Raw genomic sequence first — 21,675 nt, forward strand, 5'->3', positions numbered from 1 at the left:
TGTGGAAGAATTGGGACACTAATTGTTGGTAGATTTCTGAATTGATCCAACCATTTTGGAGAGCATTCTGGAATTACCCCCAAAGAGTTATTAAATTGCTTATACCTTTTGCCCCAGAAATTCCACTACTTGGCCTAGTTGCAAAGATGATTTGGGGAAAAGAATATATATGTTCTAAGATGTTTGTAGCAATTCCCTTTGTAGTGGCAAAGAATTAGAAATTGCAGCAATGCCCATCAGTTGGGGAATGGCTGAGTAAGTTGTGGTATGCCATTGTGTGAATGTGATGGAATACTACTGTACTATGAGAAATGATCAACTCAATGATCTTAGAAAAATATGGAAAGACTTACATGAGGTAATGAAGGAGAAATGAGCAGAACCAGAGAACATTGTGTATGCTGATTGCAATACTGTTTTAAGAATGACTCAGTGAATAAGTCATTTTGACTATTATAAATACCCAAATTAACTATAAAGGACATATGAAGAAAGACACTATCTATATCCTGACAAAGAACTGATAAACAGAAGTATGTATGTGTGAGTACATATGTGTATGTATATATATAGTGTGTATATATATATATATACATATATGTACATATGTACTCACACACATATACCTATAATGGTAGCCATCTCTTGGTTGAGGAGGGGAAGGGAAGAAAAAAGAAAGAAAGAAAGAAATTTACATGATGATTTTATTATATATTTTAAAAGAATAGCAAGCAGTAAATAATAGATTTGCAGTTTCATATGCAATGAAATAAATTCGAAAAATTAAATATGTAGGAAAACAAAAGAAACCAACTATGTTGAAAAAGTTATTGCCATTTCCATCTCTCTCTCTCTCTCTCTCTCTCTCTCTCTCTCTCTCTCTCTCTCTCTCTCTCTCTCTCTCTCTCTCCTTCTCTGTCTAAGCTAGTTCATGGACCTATAGTTAAGAACTTCTGATATAAAGGTAGAGATGTAAATCAGATTTCATTCCTGCTAGGATATTTAGACTAAATGGATATTTTTAGTCATCTCTGCCTAAGCTTTTCCTCAACAGATGATATAGTAAAGAATAAATTATGAAGTAAAAAAAAAAGTTCTATTAGAAATGGGCAGTAATAAAGAACAGAGATTTTTGTTTAATCTCCAAGATCTCAACTAGATAGAATTACATAGCTGGTTACCATACCATCTGGTCAGCCACCATTCCAGAAATTGATCTCCAACACAGGAAAGTCCCATGAATTTTAAAGCTGGATGACTCAAAAGTAATCACAAGATCACGACCTTGTTATAACTGGCTTGACATAAGCTTTCGATAGTCAGAAATAATCATTAACTAGCTTTGACTGCCCAGGTGAATTTATTACATGTTTTTTTTTTGTCTGGGATTCTATTAGTACCTATTGTACACAAGCCCTTTCCCAATACCATATAAATGAAATGGGAATGTGAATTAGATTGAATTAGACCTAATTTCATTCTGCAATACTTAAAACATATAATGACTACAACATCCTCTTCCAGTTCTTCTAATAAAAAAAAAATTTAAAGTATATTTTCATAACTTCTAAACACAGACAGACACACATGCACACACATGAGCACACACACACAAAACACACACACACACACACTGATTATACAAGAATGCAAACAAAATATATATTTTTTTTTTTTGCAAATCGTGAAATGACTGTAGATAAATAACTTGTGTAAAATAAAATATGTGTGTCAGTCTACTCTATTTATTTTATTTTATTTTATTTTATTTATTTATTTGCTTTTTTAAGCAATTGGGGTTAAGTGACTTGCCCAGGGTCTAGTAAGTGTCAAGTGCTTGGTCTGAGGTCGGATTTGAACTCAGGTCCCTCCTGACTTCAGGGCCGGTGCTCTATCCACTGCACCACCGAGCAGCCCCCTCAGTCTACTCTAGAAAACCTTGTACACAATTTCATTTTATTTTTTGTCATTAGAGTTAAAAAACTACCACTGAATTTTACTATGGAGCTGTATCATTTGACATCCCATTATTGTCATGTGTTGGTAGGACTTTAGTTTCACATCACCTAAGAATGAATTGAATTCATAAAAACAATATTAAAATCACTGTGTAAGGTGTGAGACATAGTGGTGTAGCTAATAAAAGGGCTTCCCTTGGAGTCAGGATTACTTGGATTCTAGTCCCATCTCTCTCTGCCATATAATAACTTTCTGACCACAGAAAAATCACTTAACTTCTTATTGTCCTAGACAATTCTCTAAGACTGTAAAATACAGATTAATTCCTGATAGTCATTAGTGGAGGTTGTTTTGAGACCAAGAATACTGATAAAACCACAGATCCTAATCCTCCACTCCTACCCCGCAGACATAGATACATGAATAGATAGATAGATAGATAATTGATAGATAGACAGAAATAGAGTGATAACAGTGCTACATAAAGGAACAAGCAACCAGATTTATTTATATGGGAAATATAGAGTGTCATCAAAATCTGATTATGGACTTATTCCACTAATTTTTTTTCTACTACTATTTCCAAATAAAAATCTAGTAACATTTATGAGATTTAGGAAAAACTAAAACTAAAACAAAACCAGTTGTCCTTTTGCACTCAAGATCTTTATTGTTGTTATCATAGCATTTATTAACATCTCTTTGTTGATTAACCCTTTCAGTTTATAAAATAGTTTATGCTCACTCACATTATTTTAGGGAGCCTACAATGTCCATCACTTTTCCAACACCAGTCAATGAGTTATTGTGTATCATATTAAATCTAAACTGATTTAGACCCTTGTACTGCTAAATCTAAAATCATGGAATTATTTAGAGATCACAGAAACTAAATTAAAAATCAGAGTTAGAGCTAAAAGGGTACTTACAGGTCATCTAACCCAAACTTTTCATTTTACAGATGAGGAGGTGTAAGTCTACAGCAGTAACTTATCTAAAATGACTCTAGCAGTAAATCGTAGAGACTCAAAAATTCTCCAGTTATAAATCACACATAGTTTCCATTATTTTGTACAGCAAATAAAGCAATTAATCGATCAATATTTTAAATTACTTCTGTATTCCAGACACTGTTAGTTGCTTTAAAAAAAAGCATCTAACCAAAGCCATAATTGTGCACAAACAACAATAGCAACAATAACAAGAATGTTTGAAAATCTAATCTAAATTAGTGTGCAGTACACTACAGATTTCACATGATCTCTAGCCTTTGCCCAAAGACTCTGCAATATAAGAAGTTTTGGTAAGTACTTGATTGGGAAAATCCACATGCCATAGGAGCAAGAAAGTCAAAATGGGTAGAAAGAGATGATAAAATGATTTGGACAAAATACATATCCAGATTTCCCAGTGAATATTTTGAGGTAGCTTCATAATTTTTTGAAACATTTTTTAAATAGAAATCAGAGAAGCAGAGTGGGCAAAATGAACAAATGTGAGGTTGAAATTAGAAAGACCTGGCCTCTGCTCTGACACTTGCTATCTAGATGACCTGGGCCAAGTCATCTAACGTTGTTTCGTCTCTGACAGGTTTCTAGTATTTGAAGAGCAGCTTCTGATCTACACTCATGGAGTGACACACTTTTTTTTCAGTTCAAATTATACCTACGTTTACTAACATTATTGAAACTATGATTATTGATATCTTCTCTACTCTAAGGGAGAGGGGGGGAAAGCCATTTGATTTTTTTCCTTTGTGCTATACTGAATGTATTTATTTTATTCACTTCCCAAATTAGAAATAACAACTGAAAGCTTTTCTTATTTAAACTGTGATTTTTTTTTTTGCATAGGCAGCTAGGTGGCGCGATGGATAGAGTGCTTGGGCCTGGAGTCAGGAATAGTCATCTTCCTGAGTTCAAATCTGTCCTCAGACACTTACTAGCTGTGTGAACCTGGGCAAGTCACTTAACCCTGTTTGCCTCAGCTCCACATCTATAAAATGATCTGGGGAAGTAAATGGCAAATCACTACAGTATCTTTGCCAAAAAAAGAAAATCAAAAACAACAACAACAACAAAAATAGATTGTAAAGAATCAGACATGACTGAAACAACTGAATAGCAACAATATTTGTTTATGTATGATAGAAATGGAAAACTCTGAAATTGTTTTAGCATTATTAAGTGGAATTACAAAGATATCTGTAGATATCATTCCAGATTAACTGACCAAATACTACTTATTCATAGTACTATTTTATAGTTATCAACCAATAATTAATGTAGAAAATCAATCTTCATATATTTCTGCATGTGCAAATATAATCACAACAAAGAACAATCACCATACATAAATGCTGTCCTTATGCCTTGCTTTGACGGCAAGTAGAACTTAAAACAAAATTCTCTAAATCCTGAGTTTGCATATGCTGAAATTTCTTTAAAATTAAGTATATTTATAAATACATGTACATATATAGAGAGACAAGCAGTTAGATAGAGAAGATGGAAATATAGATGGATGAATGGATACATACATACACATGCATTTCTCTTTGGGCAAATTTTAATTGTCAGACATTTCATTACATTATTTTTTTATGAAAATAAGTAGGTATGAAGAAATTTTTAATTTTTTTATCTGAAGCTGTGATTTTATCAGTGTGGGGAATTCCACACTGGTTGGAGGAAGTGGGTTGCCAAGGAAGAACTCTTACAATTGAAAACTTGATAATGTCAGAATAGGAGGTGAACTCAGATCTTTCTTAGTCTAAGATTGGTCTTTTCTCTATGCAGTACTTGCTCTCTATTCATGCTTCATGAAATAGCTTCTGAGACCATATTTTTATTGTTCAAATAAAAAAACACAGAAAGATTCAGCTGCAGTGATGAACAATTCATTAACTCCAAGTTACCACAAGCAGCTAGAAATCTGAAGTTGTCAGTTGCTGTTGTCTTCAAGTCTGTCTTCGTATGCCTGGCTAATCAGATCCATTGTGCCTTGATGTCATGTCTAACTTAACCATATATTTCAGGCTATTAAAACATAGGGTAAGGATCAACACAATTACAATTAAGATTTCCTTCTTCTTAACAATGACCTGAAACCAAATAATGCAAATAATTATTTCCAGTTATGTAGGCCATTTAAAATTAAATATATATATATGTGTATGTATACATGTGTATGTATATATGTTTTATATGTGTATGTGTACTTGCATGTGGACAGAAACAGAGTGCTTGATAAATATAATTTAATTTTCCTATTGTGATATATCATATCACATATGTTTATATTGATTTTCTAGATTAATTCTTGGTTGATAACTATAAAATAGTTTAGGTTTCTAAATGTAATCATTTGCAACCAGAATAACCATATTTGACCATATAACTGGGGTGAGCCAAGGGGAAATTAAGCATATCTCAAAGACTTTATTGATTTCTTATGTCATATATTTTAATGTCTTTAATGTTTGTAGAACATTATATTTTTTATATTATAAAGTAGAAGTGAAATTCATTAGAAGGTTCCATTTTACTAAGAAGCTGTGTTTAAATCCAATGGGTGGTGAAAGAAATGGCATCAATTATTTTTGTTTCTCCTAAATTTGGTAACAATAAGCACCCACAGATGTATGTTTCACAAAACATCACTTATCAATTTATAATATTTCATTTATTTTATTCTTACTCTTTAAAAAAGTAATCATCATCAGCATTTTTATTAGTTGATTTATTAAGGAATATATATTTTAAACAGCTTTGATTCAATGGGATTGATTCACTTTTCTGATTCATGTCATTTTCTCACATAAAGGGAAATACCCGTCTCTGAATTGAGTAAAATTTAATTAGAATGACAATATTTGATAGAGTAATCTAGCGTCTCTCAGAAAAGGATTTGTTTATAACTGGAGAATGACCAGATGGAGCATTGTAATATCTGGCTAAGTACCAAACACTTAGGGCAAGAGTGAGTTGTGAGCAAAACCTGAATGTATGCAAAAGTGCTAACAAAGTTAGGTTGAAATCTGACTCAGCTGTGGCTTAGATTATAGAGCAGGATATAGGAATTCAATTCCATTTTTTTTTATCTCATCACATTTATAGAGGGCCTTCTAGGAGGGAATTGGACAGACTTTTACACATCAATAATGTTATATATGTAAGAACTTTTAGGTTTCTAAATGTCATCACTTGCAGTCAGAATAACCATTGTTTGGCCGTTATGACTGTGGAAATTTCCAAGGGGAAATTAAGCATATCCCAAAAACTACATACCATAAAACTACATACATACACACATAAACACATACACACATATGCATGAGTATACACAGACAGTTTATAATATATTCATATGCACGTGTATATGTGACACATATATGTTATGTGTAATTTACATAATTTTACATTTTTCTTCATTCTAAGTATGGCCCAGTAATAAAAAATCAGGATGCCCAATATTCTTTCATAAATATATTAATTTCTTGATCAACAGGAATCTAAGATATGTGGGGGAAAATAAACTAAATTTATTTAATCCAAGGATTCATGATTTGATGTGTGTATTTTGAGTATTATTACTTTAGAGATGAAATATCACTCTGCATTTTTATTCATTAAACCACTGAATTGCAATAGTCTAATGCAGGGGAATGTGGGAAGACAGAATCAGAATTTCTGTCTAACATTATAAAGTGACTTTAGTTGTGCGATGGAAGATCCTGTAGGGTTTGCGTTATTAATATCACTTGTGTTCACAAATTGATCTCCTGCCAGAGATTGGAGGGGGCTCTAATTTTGGTTGATTAATGGTTTTATTTTGAACATTAAAATGTGTCTTTTTGGGTTTTTTGTTCCTAAGGTCTGGGAATTGGGAATATGTTCTATGTTTTTTATGAAGATGGAATCAAAGTGATACAGCCGATAGAATGCGAATTTCAGAGGCATATTAAGCCCAGCGAGAAGCTTCTTGGATTTCAGGCAAGTATTTTGCAAATCCCTATGCAGCTTTGTTCAATAATTTTTGCTATGGGGAAACTTGAAATATGGTTCAGCCAAACCCCTAGTATGATATTGAAAGATCGAACTAAAGTCCATGAGGCAGGCACTTTCTCAGTTCAGTTGCTAATACTGGGATACTGTGATTTTATATTTTGGTACATTGGAATCCTAGAGCTTAAATGGGGTCCCGTTGTGCATTCCTTATCTTAGTCTTTCATTAAAACAAAGTCAAATAAGTGATTTGAGTGACTAAAGGAATTGTTTTCATACTGCTCAAGTGACCACAAAAATTTTGACACCTCTTCCCAAAGTAGCCACTTCAGTGTCTATTATGAATACATCTTTTTACTACATTGATTTTGTAATTTATCTTTGCTCAGTGCTTAAATTACTGTCTTGTAAACAATTTGTAATTTTAACCAATTTTATGAGATGTTATAAAGGTTCATGAAAATATATTAAGAAGAACAAATATTTTTCATATTAGTACATTACTTTCATATTATAAATATAAAACTAGAAGTAATTACTATCCATGTGACTAAAAAAACTGATGCAAAATTAATAGACCTTTTCAAATTGAGACTCCCTTTTTCAACTCCAAGCTGTGAATCAGCAAGTACTATGGAACAGTAAGTTTAATTAAAGAGGTGAGGGACTTTTTTTTGTTTCTTCTGTCTGTTTTGCTTAAGTATTTTCTTTTTTGTAAGGAAGGATTCTATGGGAAAAAGTTAACTGGAAATGAAAGACAAAAAGCAGCAATTTTTGTTTGTTTGCTTGTTTTGTTTTAAAGCAATGGATTAGAAGTCAGAGCATTTGTATTCTAATCCCATCTCTGCTGCTCACTAGCTGTGTGACCAGACGAAAGTCACTTCATTCTCAGTCTACTATTTAATAAAATAAGAAAGGACTGGATGACTTTTCTAAGGGTTTGTTTGTTTTCCAGTAGAGAAATGTTGAAATTTCTGAAGTTTTCTACCTAGTCCAGTATATGGAATACAAAACCCAGGACAACCAGGTTTTTATAGGACTGCATCAATTTGAAGTATGCTAATTATTTTTTGAATCCAAATTAAGTGTGCCACTAATCAATAATCCCAGATGAAACTCTTTGAGGAATATTTTTAGCATTTGTCTTTGAAATAGAACTGGAAAAAATAGCCATAGTAATTTTATTTCAAAATAATCAAATCCATTGATCCACTATTATAACTGTTTGTAGTGAAAATTGTGTGATTTAAAATTTAGTGTTGTACTAAGAGGGAATCAAAATGTAATTTAACACTTCTGTCACTTCTGCTAATTTCTTTTAACTGACAAAATCAACTGGTCTAAATAATTAACTAATTCACAGGCTAAATTATTTTAAAAAATTATGTTTAAACTATGGAATTAATATAGAAATCTTGGGATCTAAAACCACAATAAGTTGTAAGAATATCTTGCCAAGAACCCAAAGTATCTTGGGGTCTCAGGGAATATAAGAAGACTGCGTGCTCAACAGTTCAGGATAAAACCATTCTATCTTCCTCCACTTCCCAAGAGGCACATTCCGAATATTTAAAGTATATAGTATGATTCTTCTGGTCAGCTAGGTGATGAAGTGGATGGAGTGATGGCCCAGTGATGGCCTGCAGGAGGACCCAAGTTCAAATTTGGCCTTACACCCCTATTAGCTCTGTGACCTTTGGCTAGTCACTTAACCTTGTTTGCCTCCATTCCTCATCTATGAAATGAGCTAGAGAAGGACATGGCAAATCACTCCAGAATTCTTACCAAGAAAACTCCAAATGGGGTCTCAAAGAGTTGGACATGACTGAACAATGATTTAACAACAACAAACAGTAACATGATTCTTCTGGAAGGATCATATGGTTTTAGAGCAGGAAAGAACCATAGTGCCCATCTAGTCTAATCCCTCATTTTATAGAAAAGAAAACTAAGAAATTAAGTTGCTTACCCAAAGTCTCATTGGATAGTGACAAAGCCGTGTTTTGAATGCAAATCATTCTACTTAAAATCCTGTGGTCTTTCCACTGTCCTATATTTCAACAATGCATACCTACCAATAGATCATCATTTGAATGGGGGGGGCAGCTTATGAGGGAGTAGGCTGCTAGGTGTATGGGACTTGTAATCAGGAATAATTGAGCTTGCATCAGGTTTCAAGATGCTTGCTAACTGTGTGACTGCAGGTTTGTGACAGCCTCGCAGACTCAATTTTTGCATTTCTAAAATGGGAGGTGATAATAATACCTATCTGAAAGAGATGTTCTGAGGAACAAATGAGTTAACAGACCTTAAAGTACTATATAAACATTATTATTGGCTATTATTTACCTAATTTCTCTAGATGCACAGAAGAAATCTTGTGTTTTGAACGAGAACTAGAAATTATCTGATGTATTTTTATGACTTCCATTTGAGAATTATTATTTTAAGCAACAAATCAACTAATCTTGATATTAAAATAATTAGTTCACCAGAGTATTGTAATCAATATAGTATCTCGTGCCCTGTTTAATTTGAATTTTCTTTTATAACATTCTGTTCCTAAAACAAGAATGTTGTTTTCATGTTTTTTCCCCCTTATCATGCAGGGTAAATATCCAAGTATATATAGAATTTTATGGGCCTTTAATTACTTATATACTGGACACTTTTTTAAGCAAGACTTTTGTCTTTTCTATCATAATTATTGTTACTACCAATGTAGTAATGGGAATACATATTAATCTGATTTGATGAGACAATCTATGAAATATTCAGATTAGGAAGGAGACTTGGTAGCGGAGGCTGCCTACTCTGTAACCACATTGTCACCTCTGGACTTCTGTTTTATAGATTCATGTCTTTATAAGGAGTTCATTCATGTCTCAAAAATCCTTTCATTTTAGATATGCTGTCACAAGGTGCTAGAAATGTGGCATAGGCAAGAAGCTGAACTACAAAATATGTGCTTTTCTTGCAATTCAAGTGGTGGCTCTTTAAAGGAAGTGATTAAACTCTGAGGGCATTGGTTCATCAAAATAAAAATCAAAAAGTAATGTTGTTGTGACATGAGTTAAAAGCAGGGAGATTTGAACAAATTCTACCAAAAGATATTGTTGTGATTTGGCTGACACTGACCCATTGAATGAGACAGGTTATGCATGCTTCGGGGAAAAAAAGTACTCTTTACACAAAATAGATCATTCTGAAGAACAATAAAAAAATAAACCATGAAAATGCTTTGGAATATTGGCCTCTAAGATAGGACCAACATTTTCCTGGGGAAACTTTTTTTCTCCCACCCATGATGCAGGAGCAGTTTTAGCTAAAGGAAAACAGAGGGGTCTGTGGGATCTGACTGGCCCTGGCTTCCCTCAACAGCATCCAGAGAAACTAAATGTTGTTCTACTCTTGTTGTAAGCCTCCTCCACAGTCTCATTATACTCCTGCTGAAACACCTCAGGTACATCAGAGTACAGAGAAGATATGAGATGTGCACAAATAAATATAATACAAACTAAAATTTTATGGGATCCAAGGAGAAAACACTTTCAAGTAAGAAGCTCAGGAGAGGCTTTACAGAAAGGCTGATATCCAAAGGGAGGAAAAGGTTTCCCAAAGATGAGAATGAGGAAAAAATGCATTCAAGGCACACAACCTGTGATTTGAACAACTCAAAGAATACATGAAAGGCAGTAACATGAAATAACTCTGGAAAGTAAGGTTGATGCTTGTTTAAGAAGGTCTTTAAGGATCAGAGTAAGGAATGTCAATTTTATCTTAGAAACAAAAGGGATTCACTGAAGGTTTTTGATCAAAGGAGTAATATGGTCAGATCTTTGCCTTGAAAGATTAATTTGGCTACTGCCTAAAGGGTGGATGGGAATGGTTGCAGAGTGGGGATGAGGGAGGCTGTTGTTAGGCTGTTACAACAGTGCAGACTAGAGGTGATGAAGACCCAAATCCATGGACTGCCTGGGAGAGAGAACATGAGACTGGAAACAGATGGATCTTTCACAGACATGTCTTGGATTTCAGAGAGCTCGTCAGTAGAAGCAGAACTACCAAATGGTGCTTTTTTTTTGTTGTGGGTATCCCACAAAGGCTGTCTAATGAGATATGAATAAGTTGTAGCATTTTTTTCTAACTGGGGAAAGGACTATTTTCATTAACTAAATCATGGGCCTTGAAGTCCTGAAGTAAGGGAGATAAAAAGAACAAGTACCATGATGTTTAGTAAAAATTGTTAGAGCGTACCTGGGGAAAACAGGCTTCACCAACGTTATTTTCCTTCCAACCGAAGGATAAAACTGCAACTTGAATAACATGCCTCATATACAGTGTTGATACTGAGAGACACTGTGTACTTCTCTGTACAACTCATTGACCAGCAAAAATATAGATAACAACCGAATCTTTTGTAGAGTATAATACCTTCCTGAAACCTCTCTGTTAGTTTGCACTAAATAAAAATTCTATTTTGATGCAGTCAGATTACATCAGGTTTCAGCTGTGATTGCCAGTAGGGTCGGCTTTCTGTAGTACAGCATCAGTTACTCTTTTCTTCTTCCCGTTTTTTCTTTTGTCCAATGGCTTTGCTAGATCAGATTCTTGCTATGTTTGCCCCAGGGCTTTTCATCATGTCACTTAAGTGTGTAAGTTTAACATGAAGGGATTTCTATTGTATTCTTACTAATGTGAAAGGAAACTAAGCCAGGCATTTGAGGAAGAGTGACAGTAAGGAGAAAGAGGATTAGATCTGCCACTACTGGGATTGCTGCCTTGCTGCCTTTTTGTTTGGGGGAAAGAAAGGATAATTTTCTTCATTAGCACTGATCTTTGTCATGTTTCCCTATAACATTAATATTTTAGCTTATTATATTTCTTTTTATATGTCACCAAACTGTCAAAAAGGAGTTCAACTTGAAAAATGAACTTTTAAAATGTAATATATCACACTTTTTTACTTATTATTTTCAGGATGTTTGAGCAAACAAGGAGCTCAAGGAAAGACAGTATGAATGTAATCTGAGGACCAACATGACTAAATTTGGTGATGCTCATCACCATAATTGGCTGCAGGGCAATCTGTTTTGGGCTTTTTGATATAAACTCTTTAAGGTTATCTAGAGAAGGTGATATTAACCTTGTGTGTGTGTGTGCGTGTGTGTGTGTGTGTGTGTGTGTGTGTTTGTGTGGATGCCTTTGATAGTCTGGTGAAAGCTCTGGACACTTTCTCAGAATGCTATTTTAAACACATAAATCAGTGCATAGGATTACAAAGGAAACCAAGAGTTAGTGAAAATAAAAATGTATTTTTTTTCTTTTCAAGTCCACAGATCTTCTATAATCTATCAGTGGAAACCTGGGTCCATGAATCCTAGTGTAAGAATGTCTTATCTACTAAGTCACAGGTTAGGGGGTGGGGGGCAGAGCCAATATGGAAGACAGAAGGCAGGGACTCACTTGAGCTCTCCCTAAACCTCTCCAAATACCTGTAAAATGATTCTAAACAAATTTTAGAGTAGCAAAACCCACAAAAAGCAGAGTGAAACAAGTTTCCAGCCCAAGACACCCAGATGGTCAACAGAAAAGGTCTGTTGCACTGCAATGGGAGAAGGGCTCAGTCCAGCAGGGGGCTTGCCAACACAGATGAGGCCCCAGCAGGCAGAGAGCAGGCCTCAGAGGACTGAATCACTGTAGGCTGTGGCAGTTTCCAGATTTCTCAAACCACAAACACCAAAAAAAAAAAAACAAACTTAAAAGGTCAGTAGTAAAGGTCTGTCTGACCTGGGTGAGAGAGGAGCACAGTCCAGTCCCGGCCCCAGCACAGGACTAGGGAAGCAGAAGTGACATTGTTGGTGGCAGTGGCTGCTTCCGATGCTATCAGACTGTAGATGGTTAGGGGATCAAACAATGGATCAGAAGATTGATCAGATTGGTAGTTTGTTTTAATATTTTTTGGGGTTTCCTATGACACTGAGAAGGTGAGTGATTTGCCTATGATCTCACAACATCATCTGTCAAAGATGGGACTTGAACCCGGGATCTTCTACTTCACCTACTTAAACTAGTTCTTTTATCCACTGTACCATATTGCCTCTAAAATAACATAGAGATGCCGTCTACCTCTAATTCCTTAAAGTTCTTTCAAAGTCTATTAACGACTGTTTTTAGAAGCCAATCTCCATGTTTCATTAGCTAGTTTCTTCCTGGCTGTTTCTCTACTCTAAGGTAGTTCTGCCTACAAAAGAGTCATTTAAAAACCAAAATGTCATCTTTTATCTCTTTGGACTTATAATGGAATCCTAGGAAGAATATGCTAAGGAGGGTAGCTCAAATTCCCTTGAACTATTCCTTAGCATATTTCTGCATACATTTTTAGAGGAAATTCACTTCTGAAATTGATCTTTTAAGCCCTAGATTTAGAGTGGACTTCTAATCTTTCATTAGAAACAATGGTTATATTTCACAATCCTCTCATTGTCCTGCTTTTAAGTTTTAAGTATTTAAGCCTCACATAAATGGGAGGAGATCAGTGGGCAGCATGTAAAGTCTGCATTTGCACAGGAGTCCAATTTTATAGCATTTATCTATTGGTTCAGGTTCTTTTATTTAAAAGCAGAGATTACTGATATAAATGAGCTAAATTGTGTCAGTGAGGAATGACTGATTTGATTTGAAATGCACATTTTTATTACTTTGAATATGACACTTCTTTTTCATAGGTCAGCATGGCTGAAGTAAGATATGCATTTTCTGATAACCAATGGGGAAATTTGTTTTGCCTTCTTATGCATATTTGATACAAGTGTTATGCTTTAGTGTTTTTATTTGTTTGTTTTTAATAAGAGGGGAAATGAGGTAAGGAAAGTAAGTAATGGTTGTAAAAAAGGAAAACTAAAGAAAATAAGATATTTGGAATATTGTTAATGCACAAAAGAAAGCAGGAAAAAAGTCAATAAAGAATTATAAATAAGATAGCTTTGAAGGTTACATGTTTTTAATTTAAAAAGAAAAGCAACCTCAATAATAATAGGGATTCAAAGTGCACTATCTTCTTCTTTTATCCTACTGTATATTTATGAGTGCTCATATTATTTTCTATTTGTTAAATTTTAGATGAAAAAATGATTAAATAAAAAAAAACATGCTAGAGACATGTTTTTGTCAACTATATTTTTAGGGAAAAGGTTCTTAACCTAGAATCCCCAAGGATCTATTATGAACTTGGATTGGGGAAAATAGGTAATATGACCTTAATTTTGACTAACTACTTACTGAAAGTTAACATTCCCTTTAATTATGAATGTAGCCATTAAACATTATTCTAAGAGTTTTATAACTTTTAAATAGACAGTCTACATGGGTTCATGAAACAAAACAAGACAAAAATTTATGAAACCCTGACAGAGTGACTTCTTCTCACAAGAATCAGATCTGAGAGCACCAGCCCTTGAGTCAGTAGGACCTGAATTCAAATCCATCCTCAGACACTTGACACTTACTAGCTGTGTGACCCTGGGCAAGTCACTTAACCCTGATTGCCTCACCAAAAAGCAAAAATAAATAAATGTTTATATATATAAACCACACATACGCGCACACACACACACACACACACACACAAAACAGAGGCAGCTAAGTGACACAGTGGATAGAGCAGTGGCCCTGAAGTCAGGAGGACCTGAGTTCAAATCCAGCTGCAGACACATGATACTCACTAGCTATGTGACCCTGGGCAAATCACTTAACCCTGATTGCCTCATAAAACAAACAAACAAACAAAAAAAACAGAAGAAGAAGAAAAATCAGATCTGGTATTAAAATCAGAAGTTTGAATCAGTGTAGAGATTTTTTGAAATAGCTAAGATCAGTAATGAAAGAAACAATTCTGTACACATGGAATTTACAAAGCCACTGGATTGCATTTTTCTAGGAGTCTTAAATTCATCTACTTTAGTCAGAAGCTGCTATCACAGTGGATAGCATGCTGGGTCTGGAATCTGGAAAACTGAGTTCAAATCCAACCCAGAAACTTCATAGCCATGTGACCCTGGACAAGTAACTTAACCTCTCTCTGTGTCATGTTCCTCTATTATAAAACATGAGGATAACAAAAACACCTACCTTACAGGAATGTTGTGAAGATCAAATGAGGCAGTATTTGTAAAGTAGTTAGCAAGGTTCCTGGAACACAGTAGGCACTTAATAAATGCTTATTCCATTTCGTATTACCTTAAATTTTAATCACTTTTTTTTTGCCTTTAAAAGCTCGTCAGTACTACCTAGATGGTTAATTTTCAGGGATTACCACCTCCCACATGTAGATTTAGTGTAGCCTTGAGAAAGTCATTTAAACTCTATGAGACTCAATTGTCTTCTATGTAGTGTGTCTGAGCAGATGGGCCATGACATACCTTCATGCTCTAGCAGCCTTGTCAGCCAGATGGACGTTCCTGAGATGTGAAGCCAACCATGGTTATAGAGTAGCTTTTCTAGCTTCTGGAGACAACCAGTTGCTGCAGACCTGCCACTACCCTTAACCTCCTTCATTTCCCACTCTTTTCCCCTCCTCCATTTACACAAAGCTCTGGGGTCAAGAGGACAGAGTAGGTCCCCTTAGTAACTCATCCAGTGCTTGCTTCCCATGTTGCCCATGATGACTCTACTTGACAGAATCCAATGTATTTCAAGGTTAAGCTACTGACTGCACTTCTCCTTTTCTCCCCAAAGAGAAACTTACTCGTTACGATAGAGTTAAGCCAGCTAGTCAAAGAAAAAAAAATCAACTTGGCATTTTTTTGCTTTGACTTTTTTGCCATTTTGTTTTCCATAATGGAGCTAGTAGTACATGGCCTTGGGGGTTTGGCTGATATGGGCAAAAATAAAAACAAAACAAAAAACTTTTTTAAATATATATATATATATATGTATAGCTAGACACTAGTCTTTTACTTGTATCATCATCAACCCTTCATGGCAAAGTGAGGAGCTTGGAGAGCAGGTTTGCTTGTAAAGATGGCATTTTTCTTTCCCCCCAAGAAGATCACTTTAAAAATATTATTCCATGTTAATATTTAAGGGCAAGGGTTGATTAAAAGGAAAGCCCTGTAATTTTTTAAAGCAAAAATTAGCTGTTAATTAAAAAATGTTTATTTGTTTTAGACTGTTTAATGAATATAAAAATCTTTAATGTTTGAGTAGTCAATAAATGTTCACATTTTTAAAAAATTCACCAAGATTTTACCCTAATCAAGCATATTATGCATATTTGTGTCTGAGTCACAGAACTATTGTGGGGAAAAAAGTGCTTTACAGGGGCAGCTAGGTGACGTAGTGGATAGAGCACTGGCCCTGGAGGGAGTCAGGAGGACCTGAGTTCAAATCTGGCCTCTGACATATAATACTTTCTAGCTGTATGACTCTGGGCAAGTCACCTAACCCCAATTGCCTCACCGAAACAAAACAAAACAAAAACAAGACTAAAAACAAAACAAAACAAAAAAAATCACCAACAACAATGAAAAAAGTGCTTTATTAACCTTAAAGTGCTATTGAAATGTGAGTTATTATTGTTATTACCATGAGCTTCTTGTGCATTTCCACTAATCTAGCTAAAATTGGATGTAATTGTTTAAACTAACTTTTGGTATGTTATCATTTGATGGTCAAATTATATTAAATTAATCTGAAATATTTTTATAATTTATTGGTATGACAAAATTCACAGGGGAAAAGGACTGAATATACTTTAATAATTCATGCATATGTAATTTAATTATTTTGAATACTTTCTTCAAAAATACAACTTTCAACAAAAATACAACTCTCAACCTTATCTAAAAAGGTTTAGAAGATAGAGCACAGGCTTGGAGGCATGAAGGTCTGGGTATAAAATCCTGTGTTACACACATACTAGCTTTGTGGACCTGGGCAAGTATATATTTTTTCCTCTAATAACCTTATTTTGCTCATTAGTATATTTGGGATAATGATTCCTATGGCATGTACATCTTGGGACTGTTGTGAGATTCAAATTTAAAACAAAAAAAAGTATGTAAAATACTTTGAAAAACTAAGAATGCTATGGGGGAAGAGGAAGTGGAGAGATAATTTAATTCTCAAAGAGTCCTCAAGATTTGCTATAGCCAGAAATATGCATCAATAAATAGTCAATGCTGTGACAAGAACTCTTTCATTGTTTCTGTGTCTAGGCTACATTAGGCCCTCATTCTATACCTTTCCACCTTAATGCTACCTGCCTGAATATGTAATATGTTAATCTTACCCTCAGAATTTCACGGCCATCCCTATGCCATAATAATGCATCAGAGGACAATGTTAGTGAAAGATAATTTACTAAATGTGATTATTATATTCCTAGGAAATGTCCTTCAAAAGTGTTGTTTAAAATGAGATCATAGTGATGATGATGGTATTAGACCAACAAAATAAAGACTTTGACAGTGTCATTGAATGTGATTTTCTATATTTACTATGAATGTTTTTTTTTTCTGAATTTGAAAGTAGTACCATCTGATTGACCAATCAATTAATAGTCATTAATGAGTGTTTACCCAGGGTGAGGTAGCGCGTTAATCACAGGAGATACAAATATAGAAATAAAATTTTCTCTGCCCTGAGGAAACATGTTCTCTTCAATGGGGCCGGAAAGGGGAGAGATAGAATATATTCAAAGATAAACAGTTACAGATTAGATGTTCAGTATATTGTGGCTGATAAAAAGCTGAACTTGGATCCAGGAAGACTCAGATTCAGCTCCTGCCTCTGATACTTACCAGCTTTGTTATCTTTGGTAAGTCACTTAATGTCTCCATGACAGAGGTATCAGATGATATGTTAATATGTAGTTTTCTAAGTTATTATGGCTGACCACATGGATCCTTATGTACAGTTTCATTAACTCTTCTATTTGAGTTTGACCCAATATTCTATGATAATAATTTTCAAACAAGGACTGATCTGTATGGAAGAAAAATTATATTTCCTCAATGGAGTTGCCCATATTAATGTCTAGTCTCAATTCTTATGCATAAATGTGTGTATTGTGTGTGTGTGAAAGAGAGAAAGAGAGAGAGAGAGAGAGAGAGAGAGAGAGAGAGAGAGAGAGAGAGAGACAGAGAGAGAGAGAGAGAGAGAGAGGAGAGAATGAGAGAGGAGAGAGACAGACAAACAGAGGGAAAGAGACTGAGAAATAGTACTTGAGCTGAGCCTTGTTAATGGTTCCAAAAGGTCTACTTTCTAGGCAGGGGGAATAGCCTATAGAAAAGAGTCAAAGGCATGAATGGGGGTAATTAAGTTCACCAGTTTGGCAGTGATGTAATGTATGTGAATAGGAATAAAACATAATCATTCTGGAAAAATAGATTGGAACCAGATTGTCAAGGACTTTAAATGCTAGAGAAGCTTGTGTGTTATCCTGAAGTCAGTGGAAACCAGTAGTGTCAAGTAGAGGCGTTAAAACTTAGTAGCTGTGAGGGGGTTGTATTAGAGAAGGAAGAGACAGGATACAAGAGGCCAATTAGGAGACTGATAAAATAGTACAGGGAAAGATGATGAGAATCTGGACTAGGTTCCTTGTGGTGTGAGTAGTGAGAAGGAACCAAGACAGAATTTAATCCTGTAAAAAAACTGACAGTGTAACTATAACAACTGAAAGTTTTGGGTCTGTCTTAATTTCAATGAAAGAGGGCACAGAAACCTTGCCTTTTCTCCATGTTCTACCACATGAAAAAAAAGAAGCAGGTATCAGTAGAATTAGTTCCCATTTCAAATAATCACTTTCTTTACCAGGATAGAAAAAAAAGGAGTGCCCTTAAAAAATACGGAGTTTTGTTTTGTTTTTTATTCTCATTGTTTCTGGTTGAATTGTGTCTTATTTCAAAATGGAATAGATAATGAACAAAGCTATAGGAGAGAAATCAAAATTCAGACTATTTTGTTGCTATTCTTTTACCACCTAAACTTAACCAGTTTGATTTATATCAGCTAATGTACTAGTAGATCCATACTTCAGAAGTACATAATAGATAACATTAAAAAAAAAACCGTAAAGGTTATCTTGAAATTCTAGATAGCTTTCTCTTTTAGTCAAGAGTACTGATTTCATCCAGGATAGGAACTTCCATTATAGAAATTCTCCCCATTCATGCAGACCTGTAAATTTTGATTAATTAATTGAATAATTTAGGGTGTTGACTGTGATACTGGAAAAGGTTCATAATTTTAGCTGCTTCTGTGAGATCTTTAAACTATTGAGACTTACTATAATCCTTAGAATTAAGAGCAGAGGAAATATACACAACCATAGAAGAGTTGTCAGTAAATATAGGCATATAACAAAGGAATGCAAACAAGAATAAATATTGACTGAATCTTCTTTTTCACTTTTAATTCAGTCTAACATTATTCCTCACTTCCTGTAAATTTTACTCTCACTCCACAAAATAGTGTGTTTCTATAAAAGTGGTTTAATAGTCCTGCTCTATATAATTTCTGACAATATCCACTGTTTTTACGTATGTTCTGAATCTTATTTTGCATTCCTGAATCTCTGCCTTTTTTATCATTAAAGTTCTAAAGCACAAAGGAAGCATTCTCCAACAACTCCCTCCCAATAGAAAAGGTATTGTAAAATGTGGTCTAATAGGCTATAATCAGAAGTGATGGCATAAAATGGAGCAAGGAAAACCCAGGCTGAATGTCAGGAAACTTTTAATGGCTATGTAAAAATCATTTTATGTATGGCCAGAGATCTCTGGTGAGCACTGCATACAAATTGAAAATAATTCCCAACAGTAGGGTTTATTTTACTGTTGAACAGTTTTGTAGCAAATTAAGTGGTGGAAATGGCTACTAGTTCAGCAGTTGTTTGGCTAACGGTATCAGGGTCACTCACAGTCTCCATTAGTTGGCAGGGTTTTGTCAGAAACATTCAGGAACAGTGATCCAAATTCATGCATTTTGACAACCTCCTGCCCAAGTACCTGCCCTCCCCTGACCTCTCAGCTTCTGGAATACACGTTTTTACATTGGTTTTAAACTTTTTTTTTTTTATAAAGTAAGCTCTTGGCACAGGATCCCAGGTGCTTTTGGATAGGGAAGCATGACAATGAAAAGGATATAGCAGTGATTAGGTAAATGGAATAATGCTTATATGCCACTCAGTTGGTCCACTGGGCATACAGAGATGGCACATTTCTTTTTTTAGGTTTCTTTCTACTCATCAACTTTAATACCATATAAGTCATTAGCAGTGATATTCATTTTCCATTTGTTTAGCATTTTCATGTTGGCAAGTGCTTACCTTTCCCCCCACCATCCCCACCAAAATCCTTCGAATTAATTAGTGAAAGTATTATTTACTCCTCTTCTAAATAAAGAAACTGAACCTTTCAGAGCTGAAGTGAGTTACTCCTCCCCTGCAGCTAGGACCTGTCAGAGCTGAAGCTGGAACCTCCCACACCATGTTTGCTTTCATACATTAATCTCCAGGGCTAGTCCAAACATTTTTTGGCCAAACACATTGATGGGTCCATGACATTGTGCACAAGTATGCTGTTCCAATCTTAAAATAATTTCAAAGTAGCCCTAATTTTGTAAAAGTTGTTTAGAAAAATTAGTTAATTCTATGACTCACCCAGTGTTTTCAGTTTAATTATGGGCTATAGAGCCTTGAATACTCTTTGAACAGATCAAAACCTACCCATCCTCTCCCCATTTTTTCCCAGAAGTTGATTTAGACAGAGACCAACTGTTATCTATGTCAGCCAAAGTCAAAGTGGCTATGCTGGGCTTCCCCTGACCTAAACCTGAAGCTTTGAGGATATAGGATCCTGGATAATTGCCAGGCGTCCAAGCTCAGTGTCCTTATTTAGTGCATGCTGTTGCAAACTCTATCAAATAAACAAAAATCACCTGATCCTGAGGAAGGGACGAGATGATGGATTGGCACATTGATTTTCCCTACCAGGTGCTTCTAACCTGTTCTTAAGAATAATAAATAACAAATCCTTAGCTTTGTTAATGAGTTTATTGTTGATAGTATTCAAGTCTGACTGAACTCTTGCAGCAAATAGAACACATCCAAGATTTAATAAACACCAGATAAACTAAGACTCAGAAAATAACCTTACAATTCATCTAGTCCACCCCTGTTATCTTACCAATGAAGAAAACGAGGCCCAGAGATGTTAAGCAACTTGCTGAAATTTGTAGTAAATAGTAGTGCTAAAATGTGAAACTAAGTTCCCTAATTTCCTGAGTTGGTACTTCATCTCACCTTTAACATGCACTTTTAAGAACTATATATTTCCAAAGATCAATGGAGATGCACATGGTGACTGTGAGCAGGCTGTAAAACATTAAAAATGAAGAATTACACATAATAGTTATGCAAAGGATAGAATCAAATTAATGAGTGACTGGAAAAAGCAGTGGGTTGGTCAGATAGTGAAAACAAGGGACAATTAATGGGAGAGCCCACATTGGTACCCATATAATATGAAGAGAACTTCACTATGGGCTCATCACAGTAAGTAGACACCCTGTAAAGAATGTATGGGAAACTATAGACAAAAGTAACATATGGGCAGGTATGACTGCATTACAATATGCATCTTAAGGGATTATACACATGAATGAAATTGCAGGTTTTTTGAAATATGTATAAGGTATCTAGAAAGAC

General features: G+C 34.8%; 1 protein-coding gene across 2 annotated transcripts in view; it reads left to right on the plus strand.

Annotated features, from left to right (window-relative positions):
• The window catches only part of FSTL5 (follistatin like 5), a 948,118-nt gene that overhangs the window by 850,506 nt on the left and 75,937 nt on the right, over nt 1-21,675 (plus strand). For both annotated transcript variants that reach the window (XM_020969711.1, XM_020969713.1), the window contains one exon: nt 6,835-6,953. In XM_020969711.1, coding sequence (XP_020825370.1) covers nt 6,835-6,953 — 119 coding nt within the window. The remainder of the gene's footprint in view (nt 1-6,834; nt 6,954-21,675) is intronic.

Source organism: Phascolarctos cinereus, unplaced genomic scaffold, assembly GCF_003287225.1.
Source record: "Phascolarctos cinereus isolate Bilbo 61053 unplaced genomic scaffold, phaCin_HiC Scaffold_9;HRSCAF=440, whole genome shotgun sequence".
Taxonomy (NCBI): Eukaryota; Metazoa; Chordata; class Mammalia; order Diprotodontia; family Phascolarctidae; genus Phascolarctos; species Phascolarctos cinereus.